The sequence below is a fragment of the Hypanus sabinus genome, chromosome 1, assembly GCF_030144855.1.
Source record: "Hypanus sabinus isolate sHypSab1 chromosome 1, sHypSab1.hap1, whole genome shotgun sequence".
Taxonomy (NCBI): Eukaryota; Metazoa; Chordata; class Chondrichthyes; order Myliobatiformes; family Dasyatidae; genus Hypanus; species Hypanus sabinus.
Window position 1 is genome coordinate 19,023,482 of NC_082706.1, and position 23,667 is coordinate 19,047,148.

The 23,667-nt window shown below is 45.9% G+C and overlaps 1 protein-coding gene across 1 annotated transcript in view; it reads right to left on the reverse strand.

Annotated features, from left to right (window-relative positions):
- sema4c (sema domain, immunoglobulin domain (Ig), transmembrane domain (TM) and short cytoplasmic domain, (semaphorin) 4C) overlaps nt 1–23,667 on the reverse strand; it is a 96,320-nt gene that overhangs the window by 37,824 nt on the left and 34,829 nt on the right. The window contains exons 3-7 of the mRNA XM_059965240.1: nt 20,075–20,137; nt 18,319–18,417; nt 17,428–17,524; nt 8,242–8,358; nt 1,037–1,188 (exon numbers count right to left, since the gene is read on the reverse strand). Coding sequence (XP_059821223.1) covers nt 1,037–1,188; nt 8,242–8,358; nt 17,428–17,524; nt 18,319–18,417; nt 20,075–20,137 — 528 coding nt within the window. The remainder of the gene's footprint in view (nt 1–1,036; nt 1,189–8,241; nt 8,359–17,427; nt 17,525–18,318; nt 18,418–20,074; nt 20,138–23,667) is intronic.

Consider the following 23,667-nt stretch of genomic DNA (forward strand, 5'->3'; position numbering starts at 1 on the left):
AGACACCTCTATAAGATCAGCCTTCATTCCCTTATGCTCCAATGAGTAAACTCCCAATCTCCTCAACCCCTTTCCATAACTCAGTTCCTAAATTCCTGGCATCCATTGTGAATCTCCTCTGCACTTTTTCTAGTTATCAGTACCTTTCCTATAGCAGGGTCACCAAAACTGAACACAATATTCCATAGGTCTCCTCACACAACGTTCTACACATCTGCAACATAACATCCTAACTTCTACAGTAGATGCCTCAACTGCTGAAGGCCAGATGACCAAAAGCCTTCTTCATCACCCTAGTAGAATGCTATCATCCGGGAACCAAGTACTTGCACTCCAAAGTACTCCCCAGAACCATACTGTTAAAGTCCAATCCCAAATTTCCTTCCCAAAATCTTGTTCTTATTCAAATTAAACAGCGCAGAGCTATTACAGCTTGGGATGCTGCAGTTCAGAGCTCAATTCTGATGCCATATGTAGGAAGCTCGTACGCCCTTCTCATAAACTGTGTGGGTTTCCTCCGGGTGCTCCACTTTCCTCCCACAGTCCAAAGGCGTATTGGTTGGTAGGTTAATTTATCATTGTAAATTGTCCTGTGATTAAGCTAAGGTTAAATAGATGGGTTGCTGGGCCAGAAGGGCCTGTTCCACCCTGTATCTCTAAATAATCAATAAATAAACAAACAAACAAACTCGATTTGCCATTTCCCAGTCTACCTACCCCAGCTGATGAAGAACACTCTGTCAATCCTGATAACCGACCTAGTTGACTACGACACCAAATTCTGCACCAAACCAAACAGTGATGGCTGACATGAGGATGCTCTCTAGGATAGCAGTATGAAATTGCACCAGTACATCCTGGAGAAGATGGCACAACGTACCAAGCTAAAGACCCTCTAAGGGCTCAGGTTCTGAATGAGTTTCCAGAGCTGTCGGCGTCCACGCCTACATCCTGAATAGAATGGTGTCTTCTCTGCAAAGTCCATCAGTCCCCCCTCACGTGCATCAGCACTGAACCACCTCAACACTCCTCTTACCTTACAGACGCGGGCAACCCTCGCCACCACCTGCTCCCTGTAGCAGTCGTACTCTACAGCTCTCTCGCTGAAGAAGAAATAGATCTTATCATCGTCTCCTAAGTCGCTGTTCGCACTTTCCTGGATGTAGGCGGAACCGACAAAATTTGGTTCTAGAATGAAGTGGAACAAATTGCATAAACAGGACAAACGTAAGTCAACAGTTCGATTTCTTTAATCGAATCGCATGCCCTGATCTTTGTCATACAGCACAGAACTATCTCCAAGCAACCATCAAGTCTCACTTTGCATGAAAATTGGCAATTCTTTTTCCCGTGTCCTTGTAAAAATTGCGTATAATTTCATGTTTGATATACCATTTGCTTAAGAATGCTGTTTGTGTGATGCTCTATGCCTGAGATGCTGCTGTGTGTGTGAGCAGTCTGGTAGCATAGTGGTTAGCACAGCACTTTACAGTACCAGCGACCCAGGTTCAGTTCCCACTGCTGCCTGTAAGGAGTTTGTACGTTCTCCCCGTGACCGCATGGGTTTCCTCCAGTGCTCTGGTTCCCCCCTCCCCCCCTTAGTCCAAAGACATACCGGTTGGTAGCACTGGAAACTACTGGGTTTTTTAAATATTTAATAAAATGTTTACTTTTTAACAAACTCATGTATTTTTCCACAGTATGTGGCATTTCATCCCCAATCACTGGCAGAAAGCGGTATAGAAATTAAACCTCATTAAAATTCACCACCTTTCTCATTGGCACATTACCCATGTGATCTAACTATTATAATTATGTAGTCTATTAACTAGTTTATTCCTATCTAAGGAACATCTCATCTTCTCTATAAAAGATCCAGATTTTTCAGAGGTGCCATCTTTGCTTCTTATTTCTTGTCTTTGCATGCATTCACCTCTAAACATCAATTCTCGCCCCCTTTTTAGTTTGTTTAGTACTTGTATGTTTTACTTTAAAACAAACTGAAATCTTAGAAGTAAGACTGCTTGTCATTTCTGACCTGGAAGAACCCCAAGGATCGTAAACAGTGACCCCACTGTAGATGAATTGGTCGTTATAATTTGACCTGTGATTAGTCCGGGTTAAATCGGGGTTTGCTGGACGGCACAGCTTGATGGGCTGTAAAGGCCTATTCCTCCCTGTATCTTAATCAATCAATAAATTAATAAATCAGAATTTCATTACATATGTGCATACATGGACTGGTGTACTTTACAATAAACTTGACTTTGAAGTACCATTGATACAATCACATTTACCAGCCTTCTATGCTTAGGAATTTTAATTCCAGTTTTATTTTATTTAGCAATACAGCGCGGAATAGGCCCTTCCAGACCTTCGAGCAACTCCTCACCACCCCCGACTTAAACCTAACCTAATCACGGGCCAACTTACAATGACCAGTTAATCTCACGTCTCTGGACTGCGGGAGGAATCCAGAGCACCCGGAGAGAACACGTGAATCCCACGGGGAGGACGTGCAGGTTCCTTACAGAGGAGGCTGGGACTGAACTCAGAACTCTGATGACCTGAGCTGTATTTAAGGCACAGCCTGATAAGATTCTTGATCAGTCGGGGCATGAAGGGATATGTGGAGAGGACAGAAGATTAGGGAAAATGAGTGAAATGGCGGAGCAGACTCGACAGGCCAAATGGCCTAATTCTGCTCCTGTGTCTCATGCTTTTATAGTGTCACACTAACCTCTACACTACCGTGGTGCCCATTTTGTTCATAATAACCGTGTAAGAGAGGGAAAAATTAGAAAAGGATTATTTTGTGAGCTAGTGGCGACAGGATGGGAAATATTCTCCTTGAAGGTCACAACAAAACGTGAATCTATGGTAAAAACACACTTACACCACACGCTGCACCCGCAAACTATTGTGAAGGACCCCACGCACCCCTCACACGAACTCTTCTCCCTCCTGACATCTGACAAAAGGTACCGAAGCATTCGGGCTCTCACGACCAGACTGTGCAACAGTTTCTTCCCCCAAGCCATCAGGCTCCTCAATACCCAGAGTCCAGACTGACATGTACATCATTTATTATTATATTGTAATTTGTCCTCTATTGTGCCTATTGTCTTGTTTATTAATTATTGTACTGCAGTTTTGTGCACTTTATGTAGCCTGTGCATGTCTGTGGTCTAGTGCAGTTTTTATGTTGTTTTATGTAGCCTAGTGTAGCCTTGTGCTGTCTCACATAGGCTAGTGTAGTTTTGTGTTGTTTCATGTAGCACCAGGGTCCTGGAGGAATGTTGTTTTGTTTTTACTGTGTACTGTACCAGCAGTTTATGATCAAAATGACAATAAACTTGACTTGACTTGAAGAGATTCTGTAGATGCTGGCAATCCAGAGCAGCAGACACAAAATGCTGGAGGAACTCAGGCAGCATCAATGGAGGGGAATAAACAGTCGACATTTCAGGTTGAGACCTGAGACCTTCATCAAGGCTCCTTGTGTGTGTTTTGACCCAAACCCATTTCCTTCTCTATTTGCATTATTTATTTACTTTCTATAAACTATAGTAATTTTATGTCATTTTATTGTACCACAATGCACAAAACAACAGATTTTACATCATTTAAGTGATTATACACCGGATTTTGATTATATCGGTCCATTATGGCACGCCGTATCAACAGGCACAGCAGTGAAGGTTAAACTAAGTCAATTTTCTTTTCTCTCCTCAGTCAGAGCCTCACAGGGAAACAAATCAATGGCGGGGTTGGATGAACTGGAGTCTGAGGTCAAAACGAGGGCCCGGATAAACAGTAGTAGTTCCCTGGAGCATAGGAGAATGAAGGGAGATCTGACAGAGGTGTACAAAACTGTGAGGGGTACAGGTAGAGAAACAATCAGAATCAGATTTAATACTACCAGCATATGTCATGAAATGTGTTGTTTACCCACCTTTTCCACTGAAGTTGGGTGAGACAGAAACTAGGGGTCATAGGTTAAGGGTGAGAGGTGAAATGTTTAAGAGGTCCTTCTTCACTTAGAGGGTGGTGTGAGTGTGGAACGAGCTACCAGCTCAAATGGGACATGCAATTTACTTGCAAGATTTAAGAGAAATACGGATAAGTACATGGACAGGAGGGCTATAGTCCAAGTGGGGGTCGATGGAACAAGGCAGAATAACAGTTCAGCATGGTGGGCCGAAGGGCCTGTTTCTGAGCTGTAGCTCAACGTCAAATCCACCAGGACCTGCACTCGGATCCCTGGCTACATGGAGACACAAGAGTCCGCAAGTGGTAGGACCAGCAGCGACAAACAGAATATTGGAAGAGATCTGGAAGGAAATGGGCAGCCAATATTTCTGTTCCTAAGTCCTTACCAAGATCCTTGATCCAAAACCTCGACTGTCCACTCTCCTGCACAGATCTGCCTGACTACTTTCCTGACCCTGTATATTCACTGGGTACATAACTTACAAAAAGATGACAACAGAGGTGAGGAGGATTTCTTTTTGCTAGTGGGTGAGGAATCCGTGAAGTTCATTGCCTCAGACGGCTGTGGAGGCCAAGCCATTGGATATATTTAAAGCGGAAGTTGATGGATTCTTAATTAGCAAGGGCATCCAAACATTACAGGGAGAAAGCAGGAGAGTAGCATTGAGAAAGATAATAAATCAGCCAGTGGCTCAATGGTAGATAAGCAAGCTACGAGAGACTTGAGAGAGACAAGAAATCATCCATGATAGAATGACAGAGTAGACTCTATGGGCCAAATGGCCTGTTCTACTCCGCTGTCCCTGGGAGAAGGGGGGAGGAGGTGGATGACACAGAGAGGAAACGAACTGTTGGGTTAGAACACCACTGAAGTTCAGGATTCAGTTAAAATATCCAGGACTACTTGAGAGCCTGAAACTGAGAGTGAAACTGACCCGCAAGGGGAGATGATGAATTTACGTCAGGTTGGCTGTGCTCAGCTTATACCAGCTGAGCGGAAGCCACTGTGCAGGATGAGGGCAAAGAGGTTACTTCAGTATTTCCAAGGCAACTCACCTCTCCCGGGGGAGAAGCAACACGGTTTCCAGTGACATTTGAGGCTACAAAACTGCTGACAGAGAAGGAAATTGAATACACTGGTAAAAGAATAATCACTGTGTCCCATGTGTCTGCTAATCCTTACAAGCTGGCATGAAAGGACAGTACAAAGTGTTTCACTCGGTGTCTAACCCATGCAGTCCCCACTCTGGAACTATTAGATGGAATATCATAGTTTATGTTTCCTTATGACATAGGGGACGGCCATTTGGTCCATAGACTCAATGTCGGATTATCATTCTGAAAAATCCCATTCTGCCACTGATTTCCCTGTAATGCCCTTCTCTCTCATGGGCACATCAACTGCCCGCTGTTCTCCAGTCACCCACCTACTATTGACGGTGGCTAATTAACTTGCCATCAGCGCATATTTGGGATTTGGGCGGAACACGCAAAAGCAGAATTGGGACATTCCACTCTGCTCTGCCACTTGATCATAGCCCATCTATTTTCCCTCTCAACCCCATTCTCCTGTCTTCTCTCCAAAACATTTCTCTAATCAAAAACTTATCAACCACTGCTTTAAATATACGCCCAATGACTTGGTCTCCACAACCATCTGTGGCAATAAATTCCAAAGATTCAACACTCTCTGGCTAAAGAATTTCCTCCTTATCTCTGTTTTAAAATGTTGTCCTTCTATTCTCTGGCTGTGTCCTCTGGTAAAGGCTTCCGCTAACGGAAACATCCTCTCCACGTCCACTCTATCGGCACGCTTCAGGAGATCCCCTCTCATTCTTCTGGGGAAGGAATCCCACCGACACAGGGTGGACGTGCAAACTCCGCTCGGGCAGCACTGACGTTCTGAAGCAATGAGGTAGAGGCAGTGGTGGGTACCATGCCAAGCGCGCACTGGGCGAGTCTGACAGGCCAGCCAAGTGGGGCCTCTGCTCTCTCTTTAACCCATGCTGTCCCTGCCCTGGGAATGTCAGATGGGATAGTGCAGGGGGACTCTGGTCAAGATGGCGCCAAGCTGCCGCCTCTGTCAAGGTTGTGGCTCTGACTTAACTGTTTTTTTTAAAAAGGACTGAATGTATATGCACATTGATGGCTGGGAGCATCGGGTCACGTTTTGCTGAGGTAAAGTTATAGGAAAGCACAGCGCAGAACCAGGCCCTTCGGCCCATCTAGTCCATGCCGAACCATTTAAACTGCCTACTCCCATCGACCTGCACCGGGACCAATCCAAATTTCTCTTAACTGTTGACATCGAGCTTGCGTTTACCACTTGCGCTGGCAGCTGGCTCCACACTCTCACCACCCTCTAAGTTTGTCATGTGAACCTGGTGGGCACCAGAACGCGCAGCAACACTTCCAAACGGCCCCCAGCACATCTTTAAGTTGTAACGGAGGTCAACGAAACAACACATTTGACCGCATGCTTCGGTGCCCCAGTGATAAATAAATGAATCAGAATCTCAATCTAATTTAATCTGTGTTCTCCGTGACCCGGGCATGCAGAGGGATGGTAACACTCGTTGCGCCTGCCTGGACAGCCTGATTAGATAACAGTGCGAACATTGCTTCATAATTAAAAGCAACACACACAAAATGCTGGAGGAGCTCAGCAGGTCAGGCAGCACCTGTGGAAATGAATAGACCAAGGGTCGGGAACCCGCGGCTCTTTGATCTCTGTGCTGCGGCTCCCGGTAGTTTGTTAGTTTTTGAAATGTAATTCGAAATTTGAAGATTATGGTGATCTTGTACAATCTAAAAATGTTGTGGAGACCCCATTTCCTGGCACATCCGAACCGGCTCACAATTAGCCAGCGTTCAGGCTGAGGGAGATAGCCTACGGGGGTTTGTGAGTTCGAGTCTTTTGGAGCATCCGTGCCCATGGGGACGGGTTGAGGGAGGCTTTAAATCAAGGCTGTTTAGTTCGAATAAAGTTACCTTTGACTGCAGTGTCTTTATTTTAGCGCTGTGTGTAGCGCTACACCGCTACAACGTGTTTTTTATCGCTATTAATATACATCACCACTGCCAATGCCTGACACCCGCCAGTGCGTGCTTTCTTTTAATTCTTCGATCCAAGGTAGGCTAACTATGGAGTAACCTTCAACCCAACGTCTTTTTTTCAGAGTTCAAAATGTTTTTGTTGCATGCAGAAATGTAATTTCGTTTTCTCTGCAGGAGTTCATCAATTTCATAAATGCAACACATTATAGTTTGTTTATACATAGCATAAAGGCAAAAAAAACCGTTGTATGCAGTGTTATTTCATTTTAAATGTCAAACGGGCTTTGTGGCTCCCAGTGTTTTCTTTTCTGTGGGAAATGTGTCCATATTGGCTCTTTCAGTGGTAAACGTTGCCGACCCCTGGAATAGACAGTCGACATTTCAGGCCATTTCGGGAAGCCTTCCCTTCAAGGAGCGGTGCCTTAAGGAGATGGAGTACATCATCGAGGGTGCCCACCACCCAGGACATGCCCTCTGCCCACCCTTACCATCGGGAAAGAGGTACAGAAGCCTGAAGCCACACACTCAGCGATTAAGGAACAGCTTGTTCCCCTTTGTAATCTGATTTCTAAATGAATATTGAATCCATGAAAACTACCTCTTTCTGTTTCTGTTATTTCTATTTCTGTTATTTCTGCACTACTTATTTTAATTAACATATATATGATACACAGACACCTATACATAGATATACTAAACTTACTTTAATTCATTTTTTTTCCTGTGTGTGGATTTCTCATGTATTTCATTGTGCTATTGCCTTAAAGTTAACAAATTTCACAACATATACCGGAGATATTAAACCTGATTCTGAAACATTGACTGTTTATTCATTTCCATGGATGCTACCTGACCTGCTGAGTTCCTCCAGCACTTTGCATGTGTTCCTTTGGACTTTGAGGACCTGCGGACTTTGTGTTTAGGATCACCTCATATTTAACCTGTTTTGTCCTGCCCTGGGGCTGGCCACGTGATGGATCAGCACAGGGGGAGCTTTACTCTGTACTTGACTTAAGTTGCCCCTCCCCGGAGTAATTGATGGGGCAATGCAAAGACAAATTTATTTTGGATTACGACTCTTCACCCAAGTTCATGTTGACATTAGAAGATATTCCTGTTGTCACCAATCCCGCCATTCATTTGATTAAAATCGCAGAAGCCCGCAGAAGGTAAACTATTTTAAGCCATTACCGCTCAGCCAGGTAGCGAGGTACTCGGTCTTCATCGAGTAGCGATGCCCTAGATTCCGCAGAATAACTGGTTCCGTGCCAAGGAAGTCGTTCATTGTCGCAGAGTACAGTTCGCCATCTGTGAAACAGCAAACAGCAGAACTAATCAGATGTTTCCGAGAAGGAAATAGCGGCGCAGGATGGGCGCGTTAACAAACATTCACCCTCCCTGCAACATCCAGCCATTCTGGATCTGCCTGAGACAAACCGTCAAGGTGAAGAAAAATGGGCATTCCTGATGGAATTGTACTCTTAAACTGTCCGTGCTGAACCTTGAAAACCTTCACTATTCTACCTGGTGGATTAGTTATAAAACTGACAAACAGAAAAAAAAAATTCACCTGAATTCAACTTTCAGATAGTTAATGAGTTACGCTATCTTATCTATTAATTACTAACAAATTAAAAGATTACAAAATTGTCCTTCCATTCTGCATGAAGTTTCCCTAAACTTTCTTCCATTGTTGTGCCTTTCACGTTTAGTTCATTCAAAGATTAAAGATTAGTTTCTTTTTTTGTCACATGCACGTAGAAGTATTCAGTGAAATGCACCGTTTGCATTCAATCGAATCAGCGAGGATTGTGCTGAGTGAAGTGAATCATCTGAAGGTGACAATGCCCGCGTGTGCCTTGCCCCATGCACGAAGAGGACTTAATCACCCATCCTTAGCCCTTCACAAGGGCTCATGGCCTCACACACACTTGACACCAAACACCGAACCTTTCACGCCAACCCAGGACCTTCTACGATTTAATCATAACGATATGCAATACTCCGCTATCATATTCAATTTTACTTTGTTTTCTGGATGGGCATATAATGAGTGTACAATCACTTCCAAAGAAAAGGCTGCACTGTCTCCTCCCATTGCCTCGCTATTTTCAGATGTAATGGTATCTAGGTCAATTATGTACAAAAGACTATGTACAGTCCATCCATGTACCTCCCCCTCGCTGACTCACTCACTTTCTCCTCACTAGTTGGCATTATATTCAACAACAGCTCACCCTGTCCTCTATTCCCATGATATTCAGCTTAATTACTTTCCGAGCAGGCTCAGGCGATCCACACACATTCTATTAACACTTAGGAGCCATCATTTCTGGAAAAAGCACCGGCTCTTTGCAGATTACACTAGCTCTCTGTTCAGCAATGCCTCAATTTTTTAAAAGTTCGCCATCTTTCATTTCAACACTCTCCTCCTTCTTACTCAGCTCTCTAGCTTAGCAAATTTCAGTCAAACTGAACACACGCAATTTCCGGATTTTAATTACTCCAACATTTTGAACTACCAATGACTTTTAGCTCTGAAATTCACTAGCACCTCTCCTCCTTTGAGATACTCTAATTTAATCTCCAACCAACAACACACACAAAATGCTGGTGGAACACAGCAGGCCAGGCAGCATCTATAGGGAGAAGCGCTGTCGACGTTTCGGTTAGTCCTGACGAAGGGTCTCAGCCCGAAACGTCGACAGCGCTCCTATCTTTGGAGGTTTAACGCTAACCACAGATGACGCCAAGGCTGGAGACAGCGAAGAAAACAATCACGACTTGCAGAGGGATCTGAACTGGCTGGGAAAATGGCCGATGGAATTTAATGCAAGCAAGTGTGTGGTGTTGCACTTCAGTAGGACCAATCAGGGTAGGTCTTACAGTGAGTGGTAGGGCTCCGAGTAGTGTGGCAGAATACAGGTCCATCATTAATTGAAATTGCCGGCACAGGTAGATAGGGTCACAAAGAGAGCTTTGACAAATTGGCCTTCATAAATCAAAGTACTGAGTACAGGAGATGGGACATTGAAGTTGTACAAGGCATTGGTGAGGCCTAATTTTCAGTCACCTACCTACAGGAAGGATTTAATTAAGGTTGAAAGAGCACAGAGAGAATTTACAAGTATGTTCCCAGAACTAGAGGACCTGAGTTGTAAGGGAAGATGGAAGAGGTGAGGACTTTACTCCTTGGAATGTAGAAGATTGAGGGAGGACTTGATAGAGGTAAACAAAATTATGAGTTGTATAGGTAGGGTGAATGCAAGAGGGCTATTTTGAGGTTGGGAGGGACCATAACTAGATCTCAGGTGAAAAAGTTAAGGGGAACCCGAGGGGAAACTTCTTCACTCAGAGGGTGGTGAGAGCATGGAACAAATTGCCTGTGCAAGCTCGATTTCAACGCTTTCAAGGAAAACTTGGATACATACGTGGATGGTACAGGTATGGAGGGCCGTGGTCCCCATGCAAATCAATGGGAGTAGGCAGTCTAAATGGTTCAGCATGGATTAGATGGGCCGAAGGGCCAGTTTCTGTGACTCTAAGTCTCTAGCGTGGTATGTCAGTAGAGTACCCTTTTACTTCTGGTGTTGCCCTCTTTGCTTCAGTCTAAATCAGGGAAGTAGGCCCTTCAGCCCAGCAAGTTCATGCCAGCCACACCAATCCCTTATTAATCCTGTTTTACTCCACCACATTCTCATCAGACTCTACTGTTCACTTACACACATGGGGTACAGTAACTTACTGTGTTCAATTGACCTATCAACCCACAGATACTTGGGACACGGGAGGAAACCAGAGCACCCAATAGTGACACGGAGAACGTGCAAACTCCACAGGAACAGTAGCCAAGGTCAGGATCGAACCCGGGACTCTGCTTCTAGCCGGGCCATCGTCTCACCAACTTGAGGCACGTGCGATCAGCTCAATCCCTCCAGAGTACATACACAGATACGTCTGTCTCCACAAAGACAGGGTCAGATCAAACCAAAATGTCTTAGATCAAAATGTCTGTCAAACAGCCCACCGAAGGCCTGCTAGCTCTCCAGTAGAATCATCTCCACTGATGCCAAGTCCTCGTGCCTGGTAATCATACACTTAAAGAGCACAGAAATAGGCCCTTCAATTCAATTCATCCACTGAGTGAGACCCATTTGCCCATGCCCCTCTAAACCAGGGGACCCCCGACCTTTTACCATTAAGCAAGGGTTGTGAATTCTTGCTCTGGACCTTTCCAATCAACGTTTGTTATTTTATTTAATCAGTGACACAGCACGGGAACAGGCCCGTCCAACCCTTCCAGACCTTTGCGGCTCAATTACATCCAGGTGACCTTGGGATGCAGGAGAAAACTGGAACACCCCCAGAAAAGCCACGGGGTCACAGGGAGATGTACAAACTCCTTACAGACAGCAGCACAGATTGAATCCGGGTCGCTGGCGATGTAACAGCGCTACACTACTGCGTCACCTGAAACGTCCTTGCTCGATGTCTTTTAAACATTGCAAACCTACCCACCTCCACACTTCGCTCTAGCACGGGGGTTCCCAACCTCCGTCAACGGTAAGGGTCCAAGGCATAAAAAGCCTGGGAAACCCTGCGCTATCAGCTCACTTAATACACCTATCACCCTCTGAGTGGAAAAAGTTGCCCCTCCGATCCCTTTTAAATCTTTCCTCTTTCACCTTAAACCTGTCCCCTCCTGTTTCGGAGACCTCCCACCCTGGGAAAACAACTGCCTGCTTCAAGAAACTGCCTTGAATGCTTGGCTAAATCGGGAGACAAAGAACTGGTGAGCCAGTGCCTCCATGGGAGGCAGAATTAATCCTTTAAAAATAGAACAGTATTTAAAATGTCAGCAGGAGGTCAATGGGTAAAATTTACACTGCAGTTAAAAACTTCAGCTCAATCTGCAATTATCATGTCCTGTTTACCAGTTCCTGTTACGAACTTTCCATCAAATTGAAAACGTGTGGAAAAACTGGCTCCCAAGCCAGTGGGAATTACCTTGCGTTATGAGGTAATTACCAACGCACGCAGGATACGTGCTGGTCAAGGGGCCTTGGGAGATAAATGGAAGGAATAAAGGTAGTGATGGGTCAGCTTAAAGCGACAAGACTAATAAGCAGAAGGCCTGAAGTGAGGATCAAGAGACCAGACTTCAAATCTCACAGCGGAATTTAAATTTGATTAATAATTAGGTATTTACAAAGAAAATCCAATCCCAGTAATGACCACCGCAGTAACACAAGATTAAGAAAAGATTAGCTCCACTTGTCACGCGCGCAGCGAGACAGGCTGAAATGTACTGCTTGGCCAACACAGACCAAGGTGGGCCGGGGGGCAGGCGGGGGGCAGCCCACGAGGGTCGCCACGTTTCCGTTGCTGACGTGCTGTTAGAGTGTTTTGTTTCAGGGGTTAGAACATGTAGCAAATAACTTCAGCAACTGATTTCAGCCACCGGTCTTCAGATTCAAATGTGAGCTGTGGATTAACTCTGAACTGCATCCCTAACAATGGATGAGAGCTGAGAGCTGTGAACGGGAACAGCAGACATCGCTGCTTTAAATTCGTTATTTACGTGTGTTGGGGTGTCCGCAGTGTGGGTCTGAAGAGGAAGTTGTGAGGGTGGTGTGTACTTCCAAGGAAGCATCGTAAATGTGGAATTGTCCTGAACTTTTTTAAAAATCTTTAGCACATAGGCAAGGTGATTGATAAGTCTGTGGCCTAAGGTAGAAGGCGTCAATTTTAGAAAATTTAGCACATTTATTTCTCAACATAGTCCCCTCCGACATTTAGATACATAGTCCAGCGGTCATGGAGCATACGGATGTTGGACCTCCAGAAAGTATCCACAGCAGAGTGATTGATAAGTTTGTGGCCTAAGGTAGGAGATGAGTTATACAGCTCTCGTTACATGCACTTGTAGTTCAACTCATCCCCTTCTACCTCAGACCACAAACTTATCAATCACCCCTGATGAGTTATTAACCAAACTTTCTGCATAATCAAAGAGTTGAGCTGCATGTGCATGTAATGAGAGCTGTATAACTCATCTCCTTCTGTCTTAGGCCACAAACTTATCAATCACCCCTGCTGTGAACAATTTCTGGAGGTCCAACATCCGTATGCTCCAAGACTGCTAGATTAAGTATGTAAGTTTAGGAGGGGGCTATGTTGAAAAATACATGTGCTAGGTTTTCTAAGATGGACTTCCACCTTAGGCCACGAACTTATCAATCACCCCTTGTAAAATGCCATGTCACATTGGGTCAGGCAGACCTTCCTCTGAGAGGGTGTCCATGCGATGCTCACTGTATCTCATTCTGATGAATAAAGAGGTGGCTTCATATCTACCAGTGACTTTGTTCACGCCACAACACATACCATCCCCACCACTCACTAACGCTGAACCATACAGCTTTGGAAGCGAGGGGAAACCGGAGAACTCGGAGAAGATCCACGCGGTCGCGGGGAAACTGCGGCCGGAATTCTACCTGACCTTATGGCTGGCATTGCGTAACCGCTGTGCCACCGCGGCGCACTGGCTCATCAAAGCTCAGTGTCAGCCCCACCCAGCTGGCCCGCGTGTGACTCCAGGCTCACGGCAACACGGTCACTGTCAAGATGGCTGGAAGTGAAGTTGGTATTGCAGTGGGTCAAGGAGACAGTTCACCACCTGCTCGAATAATGAGCAACAAATACTGGAAGCAAAAGAGACGACAGATGCTGAAATCTAGAGCAACACACAAAGAGCTGGAGAAACCCAGCAGATTAGGAAACATCTAGGGAATGATCTGATCAGTTGACACTCTGGGTCAAGACCCTTCAGTTGAACTGAAAGTGAGAGAACAGAGCCAGCAGAAAATGACGTGAAGGGAAATGGTGGAGCACTTTACACTTTCTACTCATGAATATGAAGCCAAACACACCTCCAACACCATATTTAAGTTTGCTGACGACAGCGGTTGGCCGAATAAAAGGTGGCGACAAATCAGCCTATGGGAGGAAGACTGAAAATATGGCAGAACGGTACCACACCGGCAACATCTCACTCGATGTCAGCAAGACCAAGGAGCTGATTACTGACTGCAGGAGGAAGAAACTAGAGGTTCATGAGCCAGCCTTCATTGGTATCAGAGGCAGAGAGGATCAGCAACTTTTGTCAAATCAGAGGATCCGACCCGGGTCCAACTCGGTAAATGTCACTGCAAAGAAAGCACGGCAGTGCCTCTACTTCCTTAGAAGTTTGCAAAGATTTGGCGACTAACCTAAAACTTTTTAAAACTTCTATACACGTGTAGTGGAGAGTATACTGACTGGGTTGCATCAGAATCTGGCACTGAAACACAAATGCCCTTCAATGGAAAAATCCTACAAAAAGCAGTGGATGCGGCCCAGTCCATCACGGGCACAGCCCCCCTCACCACTAAGCACACTAATATCACGGAAAAGCAGCAGCCATCATCAGGGACACACACCACTTCTCACTGCTGCCAACAGGAAGGAGGTACCAAGGTCTCAGGACTCACGCCACCAGGTTCATGAACGGTTACTACCCCTCAACCTTCAGGCTCTTGAAGCAAAGGGGATAACTTCACTCAACTTCACTCGCCCCATCATTGAAGTGTTCCCACAACTTGCGAACTTGCCTTCAAGGACTCTTTCATCATGTTTTCAATATTTATTATTTTTTCATTTATTTCTTATTACTATTTCTCCTTCCAGTACTTGCTCAGTTTGTTCTCCTCTGCACTCTGGTTGAATGCCGAAGTTGGTGAGGTCTCTCACTGATTCCATTATGTTTCCTCTATTTACTGTGAAGGCCCCAAGGAAACTAATTTTAGGTTTGAATATGGCAACATATATGAAATTTGATAACGTTTACTCTGAACTTTAAAGTGCTGGCAGGTGATGGGTGGGGGGGGGGGTAAATTGGGGAAGGGAGAGTCAGGAGGTGTTAAAAGGCTGAAGGTGATGGATGCTGATGGGAGAGAAAGGTGGAATCAAGGGGGAGGAGTGGGGTGGGCAGAGGGGAGTAGTGGAGAAGGGGAATGAGTGGGAGGAGTGTCGGTGAGGAGCAGATGGAGTGTGTGGGGGAATAAGACAATGAGGGGTGGGGTGAGTGTAGGAAGAACAGGGTAGACCAGGGGGAGAGAGAGAGAAGAAAAGATAGAGGGGGAACAGTTTACCAGTAGTTGTAGAATTCACAATTTTTACACCAACAGGCAGAAACTGAGGTGCTGTTCTTCTGGTCTGTGTATCGCATCAACTTGGCTGCAGAAGAAGCCAAGAACAGGCAAGACTGTGCGGAAATGGGGGAGAGAGAATTAAAATGGCTGGGAAGTGGGAGATCTGACCGCCACAGCGGACAGAGCAAAGTTTATGCTGATCTTACTAATGTAGAGGAGGTCACAATGGGAACAATGGAGCACAAGTGACTGTTCTATTGAAGCATGCTGAGGCAGCGGAGAACTCTCTGGGACGAAGCTGGCTGCTGCATCCTCGCCTGTGCAAACCGTGTGTTTTGATGGGAAGATTTGTGAGGGGGAGTGCAACCGGGGAAGGAGAGTTGTGTTTGAACAGACCGCCGGTTGTTTGCACAGGTCAGCTTACAGTAGCAATCAGCTGGAACAAGAGCTGGCAGACAGGATAACTCCCACATAAACACGGCTGCTCGGCTGTGCAAGCTGTTCAATTTCTCCAACGTTAGCAGATCCTGCTCCTAGCACTCGAAGCCCTTCAGACCCTAAGACATAGAACCATAGAACATTACAGCACAAAAACAAGCCTTTCGGCCCTTCTTGGCTGTGCCGAACCATTTTTCTGCCTAGTCCCACTGACCTGTACCTGGCCCATATCCCTCCATACGCCTCTCATCCATGTACCTGTCCCAAGTTTTTCTTAAATGTTAAAAGTGAGCCCGCATTCACCATTTCATCTGGCAGCTCATTCCACACTTCCACCACTCTCAGTGTGAAGAAGCCCCCCACCAATGTTCCCTTTAAACTCCCCCCCCCCCTCAACCTTAACCCATGTCCTCTGGTTTTTTTTCCTCCCCTAGCCTCAGTGGAAAAAGCCTGCTTGCATTCACTCTATTTATACCCATCATAATTTTATATACCTCTATCAAGTCTCCCCTCATTCTTCTACGCTTCAGGGAATAAAGTCCTAACCTATTTAACCTTTCTCTGTAACTCTGTTTCTCAAGTCCCAGCAACATCCTTGTAAAACTTCTCTGCACTTTTTCAACCTTATTAATATCCTTCCTGTAATTCGATGATGGGAGCAGAATTAGGCCATTCAGCCCATCAAGTCTGCTCCGCCATTCAGTCAAGTTCAATTTATTATCCCTCTCAACCCTATTTTCCTGCCTTTCCCCCTTAACATTTGACACCCTTACTAATCAAAAACCTATGAACCTCTGCTTTAAATGTACCCAATGACTTGGCCTCCACAGCCATCTGTGGCAATGAATTCCACAGATCCACCATCCTCTAGTTAAAGAAATTATTTCTCTTCTGAGACTGAGCCCACTGGTCCTGGACTTCCCCACTGCAGGAAGTGTCCCTGCATTCAACTGGTTTAAGGAGTGTGAGGATCAGGCAGGCAATATCTGCAAGCAGGAGGTCTCAAACATTTTGATTTAGGCCACTCGTGCCCTGCCCCTGTGACAAAGTCTTGCTCCACACAAGAGGCTTTTTTTTTCTCTCTCTCTCCCTCTCCCTCTCCCTCTCCAGTAACTATTAACCCCTCATCACCCAAACTTGCTTTCAGTCCACAGTGCAAGGCTCACAGCCCGGCCATTCCCTGTCTTGAAGCACACACAAATTGACAGTGCACCATCTCGCTTCTACCCCCTCTCACCATGGCCGACACTTTAGAAGCTGACACCATAGAAAGGAGGCGGACTGCAGGAACGCGAAGCGGAATCACACAACGCCTCACAGGGTGATGCAATTAACTTCCAGGGCAATCAAAGTACTTAATTGAGCCTGATCAAAAACAAACAAAAGCCCAGCCAGAAAGCCATTCATTTTACAAGTTTCAGGTTTCAGAAGCTCACTAATCCAGCCACACACTGACACCGTCTTATGATTGGTCAAGTCACACTGCGCGCCCGATGAGCGCATAGCTCTTGGACAAGGCCAATGAACCGGCACTTTCGAATTGTCGCCCTTAGTTAAGAGGGAACGAGTTCAAATCCCCACAGAATTGCGTTGATTGATGTGTTGGGGAACTTAAAAGAAGAGAAAGCAGCACGGTTTTCCAGCAGAATCCTCCAGGGAGGTGTGGCGGAGGTCCACAGTGCACAGGAAGGAGGGAATGTTAGGACTGAATATGGCACAGCCCGCAAGCTAGGGCCGAGGTACTCACCCACAATTAGGCCTGTGTGTCCTTTCGCAGGATCGTAGGGACACTTCCCCTTCCCGCTCCCGATGTCCGCCTTGCTTAAAGTAAAATTTTGCATGTCCTGTGAGAAGAATTAAAAGTTCACCAGAAAGCATTTCAATCCCATCCCCACAATAAGGCTTACTGCACTGAGCAACATCTGCTGAGGAAACACTTAATTGCAGAAAGTCCCAAAACTTCAGGCCAATTGGGAATCCAGGAAGTTGCTGGACTGCCAGGACACCGAGATGTCCATACAGGATTGCTGCCGGCTGGCACATTCTAGGCTGCAGGAGTACATGCCAAGGACCGCAGAGAGTCTGCACCAGAGGGAAGGGGCACACTACCTACGGGCCCAGCCAGCCCAGTCTCTGCCTCCTCTTTGCTACAAGGACTGAAAGCCAGTCAGCACAGAGAGCGTGCAGCTGGAAACCTGGAAGCTTAAAGGCTAAAGCTTCATTTGTGTTAAGGACCGACACAGTACGATCAAGCGCAGGAGGCAGCCCACAGGCGTCGCCATGCTCCCAGCGCCAACGTAGGACATCTACATCTTACTAACCCTTAACCATACATCTTTGGATGAGGGAGGAAACTGAAGCACCAGTGTTCAAGGGGAGAACGTGCAAATTCCCTCCAGAGTGACAGGAATTGAACCCCAATGTCACAGCTGGCACTGCACAGCGTAGTGCGAGCTCTCACACCACCGTCCCGTTCCATTTTTATCAAAGGAGTAACTGGAGTAACCCAAGCACCAGGTATTTGCACTGCTACCAACAGAGCAACTGATTTCACACTAACGTCAGTGACAATAAACCCGGAGGCAGCATTTCATGTCTTTATAACACAGCATTCATGCCCTATAAAGGGGGTACTTACAATATACGTGCATCTGGGCTGGAAGGCGTAGGTCCCACAAGTGTACAGGTGGGTGCTATTGAAGTTCTGCAGGAAGCGAATGTAATTGAAACAGTCGGTCTATAAAGAGAGGGAAAATACTTTATTCCTCAACCGAGACAAGGTGACGTTCAAAGCTGAGCCAAGGAAACACTAAGTATAAATCTGGTGAACATAAGTGCATCAAGTACAGGGTTAAGTCTGAGTAACTAGTGTAATTAACCAAACAACAAGGGGGAAAAATGGAATTAACGCCGGCAGGTTACCAAATTATTGCCTGCTCTCTCAATAACATCATGTTTAAATAATGATTTTAATATATTAAAAATATCTGTAGGTGTTTTACAACATCAAAGCACATCTGATTCTGCAGATGCTGGAAATCTTGAGAGAGAGAGAGACACACACACATACACACACACACAATGCTGGAGGAACTCAGCAGACAGTATCCATGGAAAAAAGCACAGTCGGTATTTCAGGCTAAAATCCTGCTGAAGGGTTTTGGCTCGAAACATCGACTGTGATTTTGCTCCATACACGCACACAATGCTGGAGGAACTCGGCAAGATTGGCAGCACTTACAGAGGAGGAATAACGGCCTAAAGCACAAGACTGTGAAGGGGGGGGGGGGGAAGAGAGGAGTCTTTGATGCTGCTATCATTCATTCTATGGGGTATCTTGTTTTGTGGATGTCTGTGAAGAGTAAGGATTTCAGATTGTATACATTCTCTGATATTAAAATAAACCTTTGAACCTTTGACATTTTGCTTATTGCCCTTCATGAATGGCCGGATTTAAGGAGTTCCTCCAGTGTTTATCCCAGCATCGAACATGATGTTACATGGAGCTACACTGTGGATTTAGTTAAAGCGAGAAGTAGGTTTCAAGGAGCCTCTTTGAGTTTTGTGAGGGAGATTGAAAACTAATTACCTTGGCAGCTGAAGGCGGGGGGGTGGGGGTGACAATGGTGGAGCTTTTTAAAGGTAGGGTTTTATTCATTTATTTATTATTTACATTTTTTTTGATTTAGCACAATTTATCCTCTTTTGCACACTGGTTGTTAATCAACCTTCATTTGTGTGTAGTTTTTCACTGATTCTATTGTACCTCTTCCTTTTATTGTGAGTGCCCACAAGAAAATGATCCTCAGGGTAGAGTGCTGCATGGTGACATGTATGTACAGTACTTTGATAATAAATTTAATTTGAGCTTTTTGAGATCCACCATCCAATGGAGACCTTGAGGGGTTAACAGGTTTAGAAGGGGGACAAGAGGTAATGGGGGCGGAGGGGAATGAGAGAGTATTAAAAGGCTCGATTCATGTATGCGTTGTAACAACAAGCTTCATTCGGGGGGTGGGGGAGGAGGGATTAGGAAACAATAACCAGAGTTTAGTCAACACAATGGAGCCGCTACAGCGCACACAGACAACAGGGCAGGCTTGCCGCTTGAGGCGCGCGCACACGCACGCGCACGCACACGCACACCCCCCTACCTGCTGGGATTCCAGCTCTTCCTCAGAGCCCTTCTACCCTAATGAGAAAAGGCAGCGGAACGCAAAGAGGAAAACACGCCATGTTGTCATGACACAGTCCAGACTGCAGTGTTGTGCTGCCTGTGCTGCATACTGACACACACCCCCCCCCACCCCGATGGTTTAATCTGTTTACTGTATGCTCTGTACTTCTGAAATAAGCGGCCCGAGGTACGATCACACCATCAATGGGACACAAACCTGGTTGTTCTTCCCCTTCTGAACACAATCCTTCTTTTTCTCCGCTGGGGCATTCCAAATGATCTGTTTGAACAGAGAGCGTAAATAGAAAAATGACAATTAGCCCCGGCTAAATGGTCCAGCTCTTTTGAAGACAAAGGGGGTGGCTGATGTTGGAACCTGCAGCAACGCACATAAACCTGGAAGAACTCAGCAGGTCAGGGAGCCTCTGTGGAGGGAAATGAACAGTCGACACTTCCAGTTGAGATCTTTCAGGTCTGCAGATAAGAGGGGGCAATAGCCGGTTGTGGGGTGGAGATCTCTTTGGCTGTCCATCGATTTTCGATGATGACTGAGGTCTGGGCAGGGTTGTATGGGAGACCAGTAGTTGCCCATGCTGCAAGTCTCTCCTCTCCACACCACCGATGTTGTCCAAGGGAAGGGCATTAGGACCCATACACCTTGGCACTTGGCACTTGTGTTGTCACAGAGCAATGTGTGGTTAAGTGCCTTGCTCAAGGACACAACACACTGCCTCAGCTAAGGCTCAAACTAGCAACTTTCCAAGCAATAGACTGACACCTTAGCCACTTGGCCATGTGTCACACGGGGAGATACGTCTCTACCAAAGGAGGGGTAAAGTGCTCCTACCCTCCGCTAGCCTGCAGGTCACCCTTAGGCAAGGTGTAGCACCTACTTAGCGCCCCCCGCCTCCGATCGGGGTCACATGAAGCCAAGGGAGCAGGTGGTGGATGGTCATATGAGCAGCCAATGCAGATCACAAGTTCAGGTTATGCGACCACTGACGCCTGGCGAACAAGCTCTGTGGAGTATTGATAATGGCTGGGGTTGCCTGTCTTGCAAAGACATTGCCTAATAGAAGGACAATGACCAATAGAATTTTTACAGAAATTTTTGTAGTTCTGTAGAAAAATTTGCCAAGAACTAATTTAGGCCATGATCGCTCATGTCATATGACGCAGCACATAATGATGATGAATAGCCAGTAGAAAGAGACAGAGAAAAAAGGTGCAGCATGATCTGGCAAGGAGGGCAGTAGGCAGATGGGGCAATGGGAGAGTGAGAATAGCGCCAGCAGCTGGGAGGTCACTAGTGGGTGTGATAAAGAGCTACAGGTGATGGGATCTCATAAGAGAGGATGGAGAAGGGAAACTTGCGGGTGATGGGCAAATGGATAGGCTGGGGAGGGGAGAAAAGATAAGGAGATGGAGGCTTGGGTGAATGTGGGAAGAACTGGGTGGATGAAGAGGAGAGAGTAAGGAGACAGAAACGTGCTTGCCTCAGTTTTCCACATTTTGCCCCAAAAAGCCAACTGGAGGGGTAATTCTGGGGTACAGATCCACTAATTCCACAGGCTCACCCTGCATCCCAAGGAACGGGGGCCCAATGTGCAACCTGTACGAGGTTTAGAGGGAAAGAATCTGAGGAAGAAGTCATCACCCAGAGGGCAACTGACCTGGAATCTGGAGGCTGGAACAGCATTGAACCACCTTGCAGTACAATGGACTTTTTTTTTTACTTTTAATGCGTGCCCTTGTAAAAACTGTAGAGTCATAAACTACTACAATGCAGAAGCAGGCCTTATGGCCCATCCAGAGCATACCAACCTGATCTTTTGCCTGCTCCTGCTGTAGTGAAGACAATGTGTTAGGAACAGCTTCTTCCCCTCCGCCATCAGATTTCTGATTGGACACTGAACTCATGTGCACTACCTCACCATTTCCCACCCCACCCCGCCCCCCAACAAACAAGAGAAAATCTGCAGATGCTGGAAATCCAAAGCAACACACACAAAATGCTGAAGGAACTCAGCAGGCCAGGCAGCATCTGTGGGAAAAGAATACCATCAATATTTTGGGCTGAAACCCTTCAAGCAGGACCCAAAATGTCGACTGTACTCTTTCCCACAGATCCACCACTTCCATTGGCAGCTCATTTCACACTCACACCACCTGAGTGAAGAAATTTCCCCTCAGACTTCTGTTGAATATTTCTCCTTTCACACAAAACCTATCACTTCAAGTTCTAGTCACACCCAACGTGGGGAGAAAAACCCTATCTACGCCCCTCTTAAAACCTCCATCAAAGCTCCCCTCATTCTCCTGCACTCCAGGGAATAAAGGCCTAACCTGCTCAATCTTTCTCTATAAATCAGTATCTCAAATCCTGGCAATACACTTGTAAAATTTTGTATAATTTATACTTTTTTTCCTCAGGAATCGTGTTTATCTGATGTTATGTGCCGAAAATGCAGGTCCAAGTTATTTTTTTTATTTCACTCATGCATTCATGATTCACGTGCGTTTGCACAAGAACGCTCATCAACTCAACGCTGGCGAGTTCGCTGACGAGCATTGAATCACCAAGGCTCAGAAAGTGACAGACCAAGTGGTGATTAGTGCAGTCAAGTATGTGATGGGCAAGAATATGATGGGCTGAAGGGCCTGTTTCTGTGTTCTACCACTCCATCCCATACCCTCCTGCCCTGAACTACAAACATACCAGCTGCAGCCAAACTTCTGAGGCCAGGAATATCTTTGGAAATTCTTGAAGATCTGGTACTTCGAAAATTACTCGTGGTCCCAGAACTTGTGCGCATGGCTTCCAGAATGGGTACAATATAGAACTAAACTGGAGGTAAAGTTCTGAGGCAAGATTCATTCTAGGCTCATAATTTCCACAATATAAATGGTGACTCGAGTGAGTTTAGCTCATTGCGGATAGGTTGTGAGAGCTATTCCCAAGGGTGACATATGACAAGTAAAGGAGAGCCAATATTAAAATTGGAGTTAGAAAATTCTTACACTTTCTATATTTCTTTGTTAAACTGTGCTTGTTAAACTTTGTTAAATCACAAAGCAGTCCCATCCCACTTCACACCCACCAGTATTTCCTTTAAACAGTTCCCCACGTTCCCTTCAATTCCACTAAACACCCACACACTAGGGACAATTCACAATGGCCAATTAACCTTCCAACCCACACGTCATTGGGATTGTGCATGGAAACTATAAGGTCCAGGGGGATCCCACACAGCCACATGCAAAATCCGCAAAGCCAGCATTGGAGGTCAAGATTGAGCCCAGCTTCCTAGACCTCCAAGGCGACGGCTCGACACCCTCACGAGAGTGTCTCCTGTGTCCTCACAGGAAGTGCAGCTGATGACTGAAGACCAGCTCAGATTTTAATATCGAGTTCCTTCGTGGTGAACTCTCTCACCAGATGGAATAATAACTGCCGACCTACTGCCAATCAAATCGCCCTTTACCCATTCATACCACAGAGAACACAAGCCTAGTATAAAGCCTTCCCTCATAACTTCCCCCCTCTCTCTCCCCACCCTACTTCAAGTCCCCATTGCTTAGTTCAGAAGCTTAAGCCTTGAAAATTTAAGTTCTTGAATCTTAATCATAAATCTGGCAGCTAAAAGACTAGAAACTGTACATCTGTAGCTGGCATCAGCCTCACTGACTGGAAGAATTGAGTAGAGGGGCTGAATGGCCTGGCACACCTGAGATGTTCCTGGCAATCAACCAAAGATACAACGATAAGCTTCTTAAGGTGCACCATACTGAGAGATGGAAGGTGTAGGT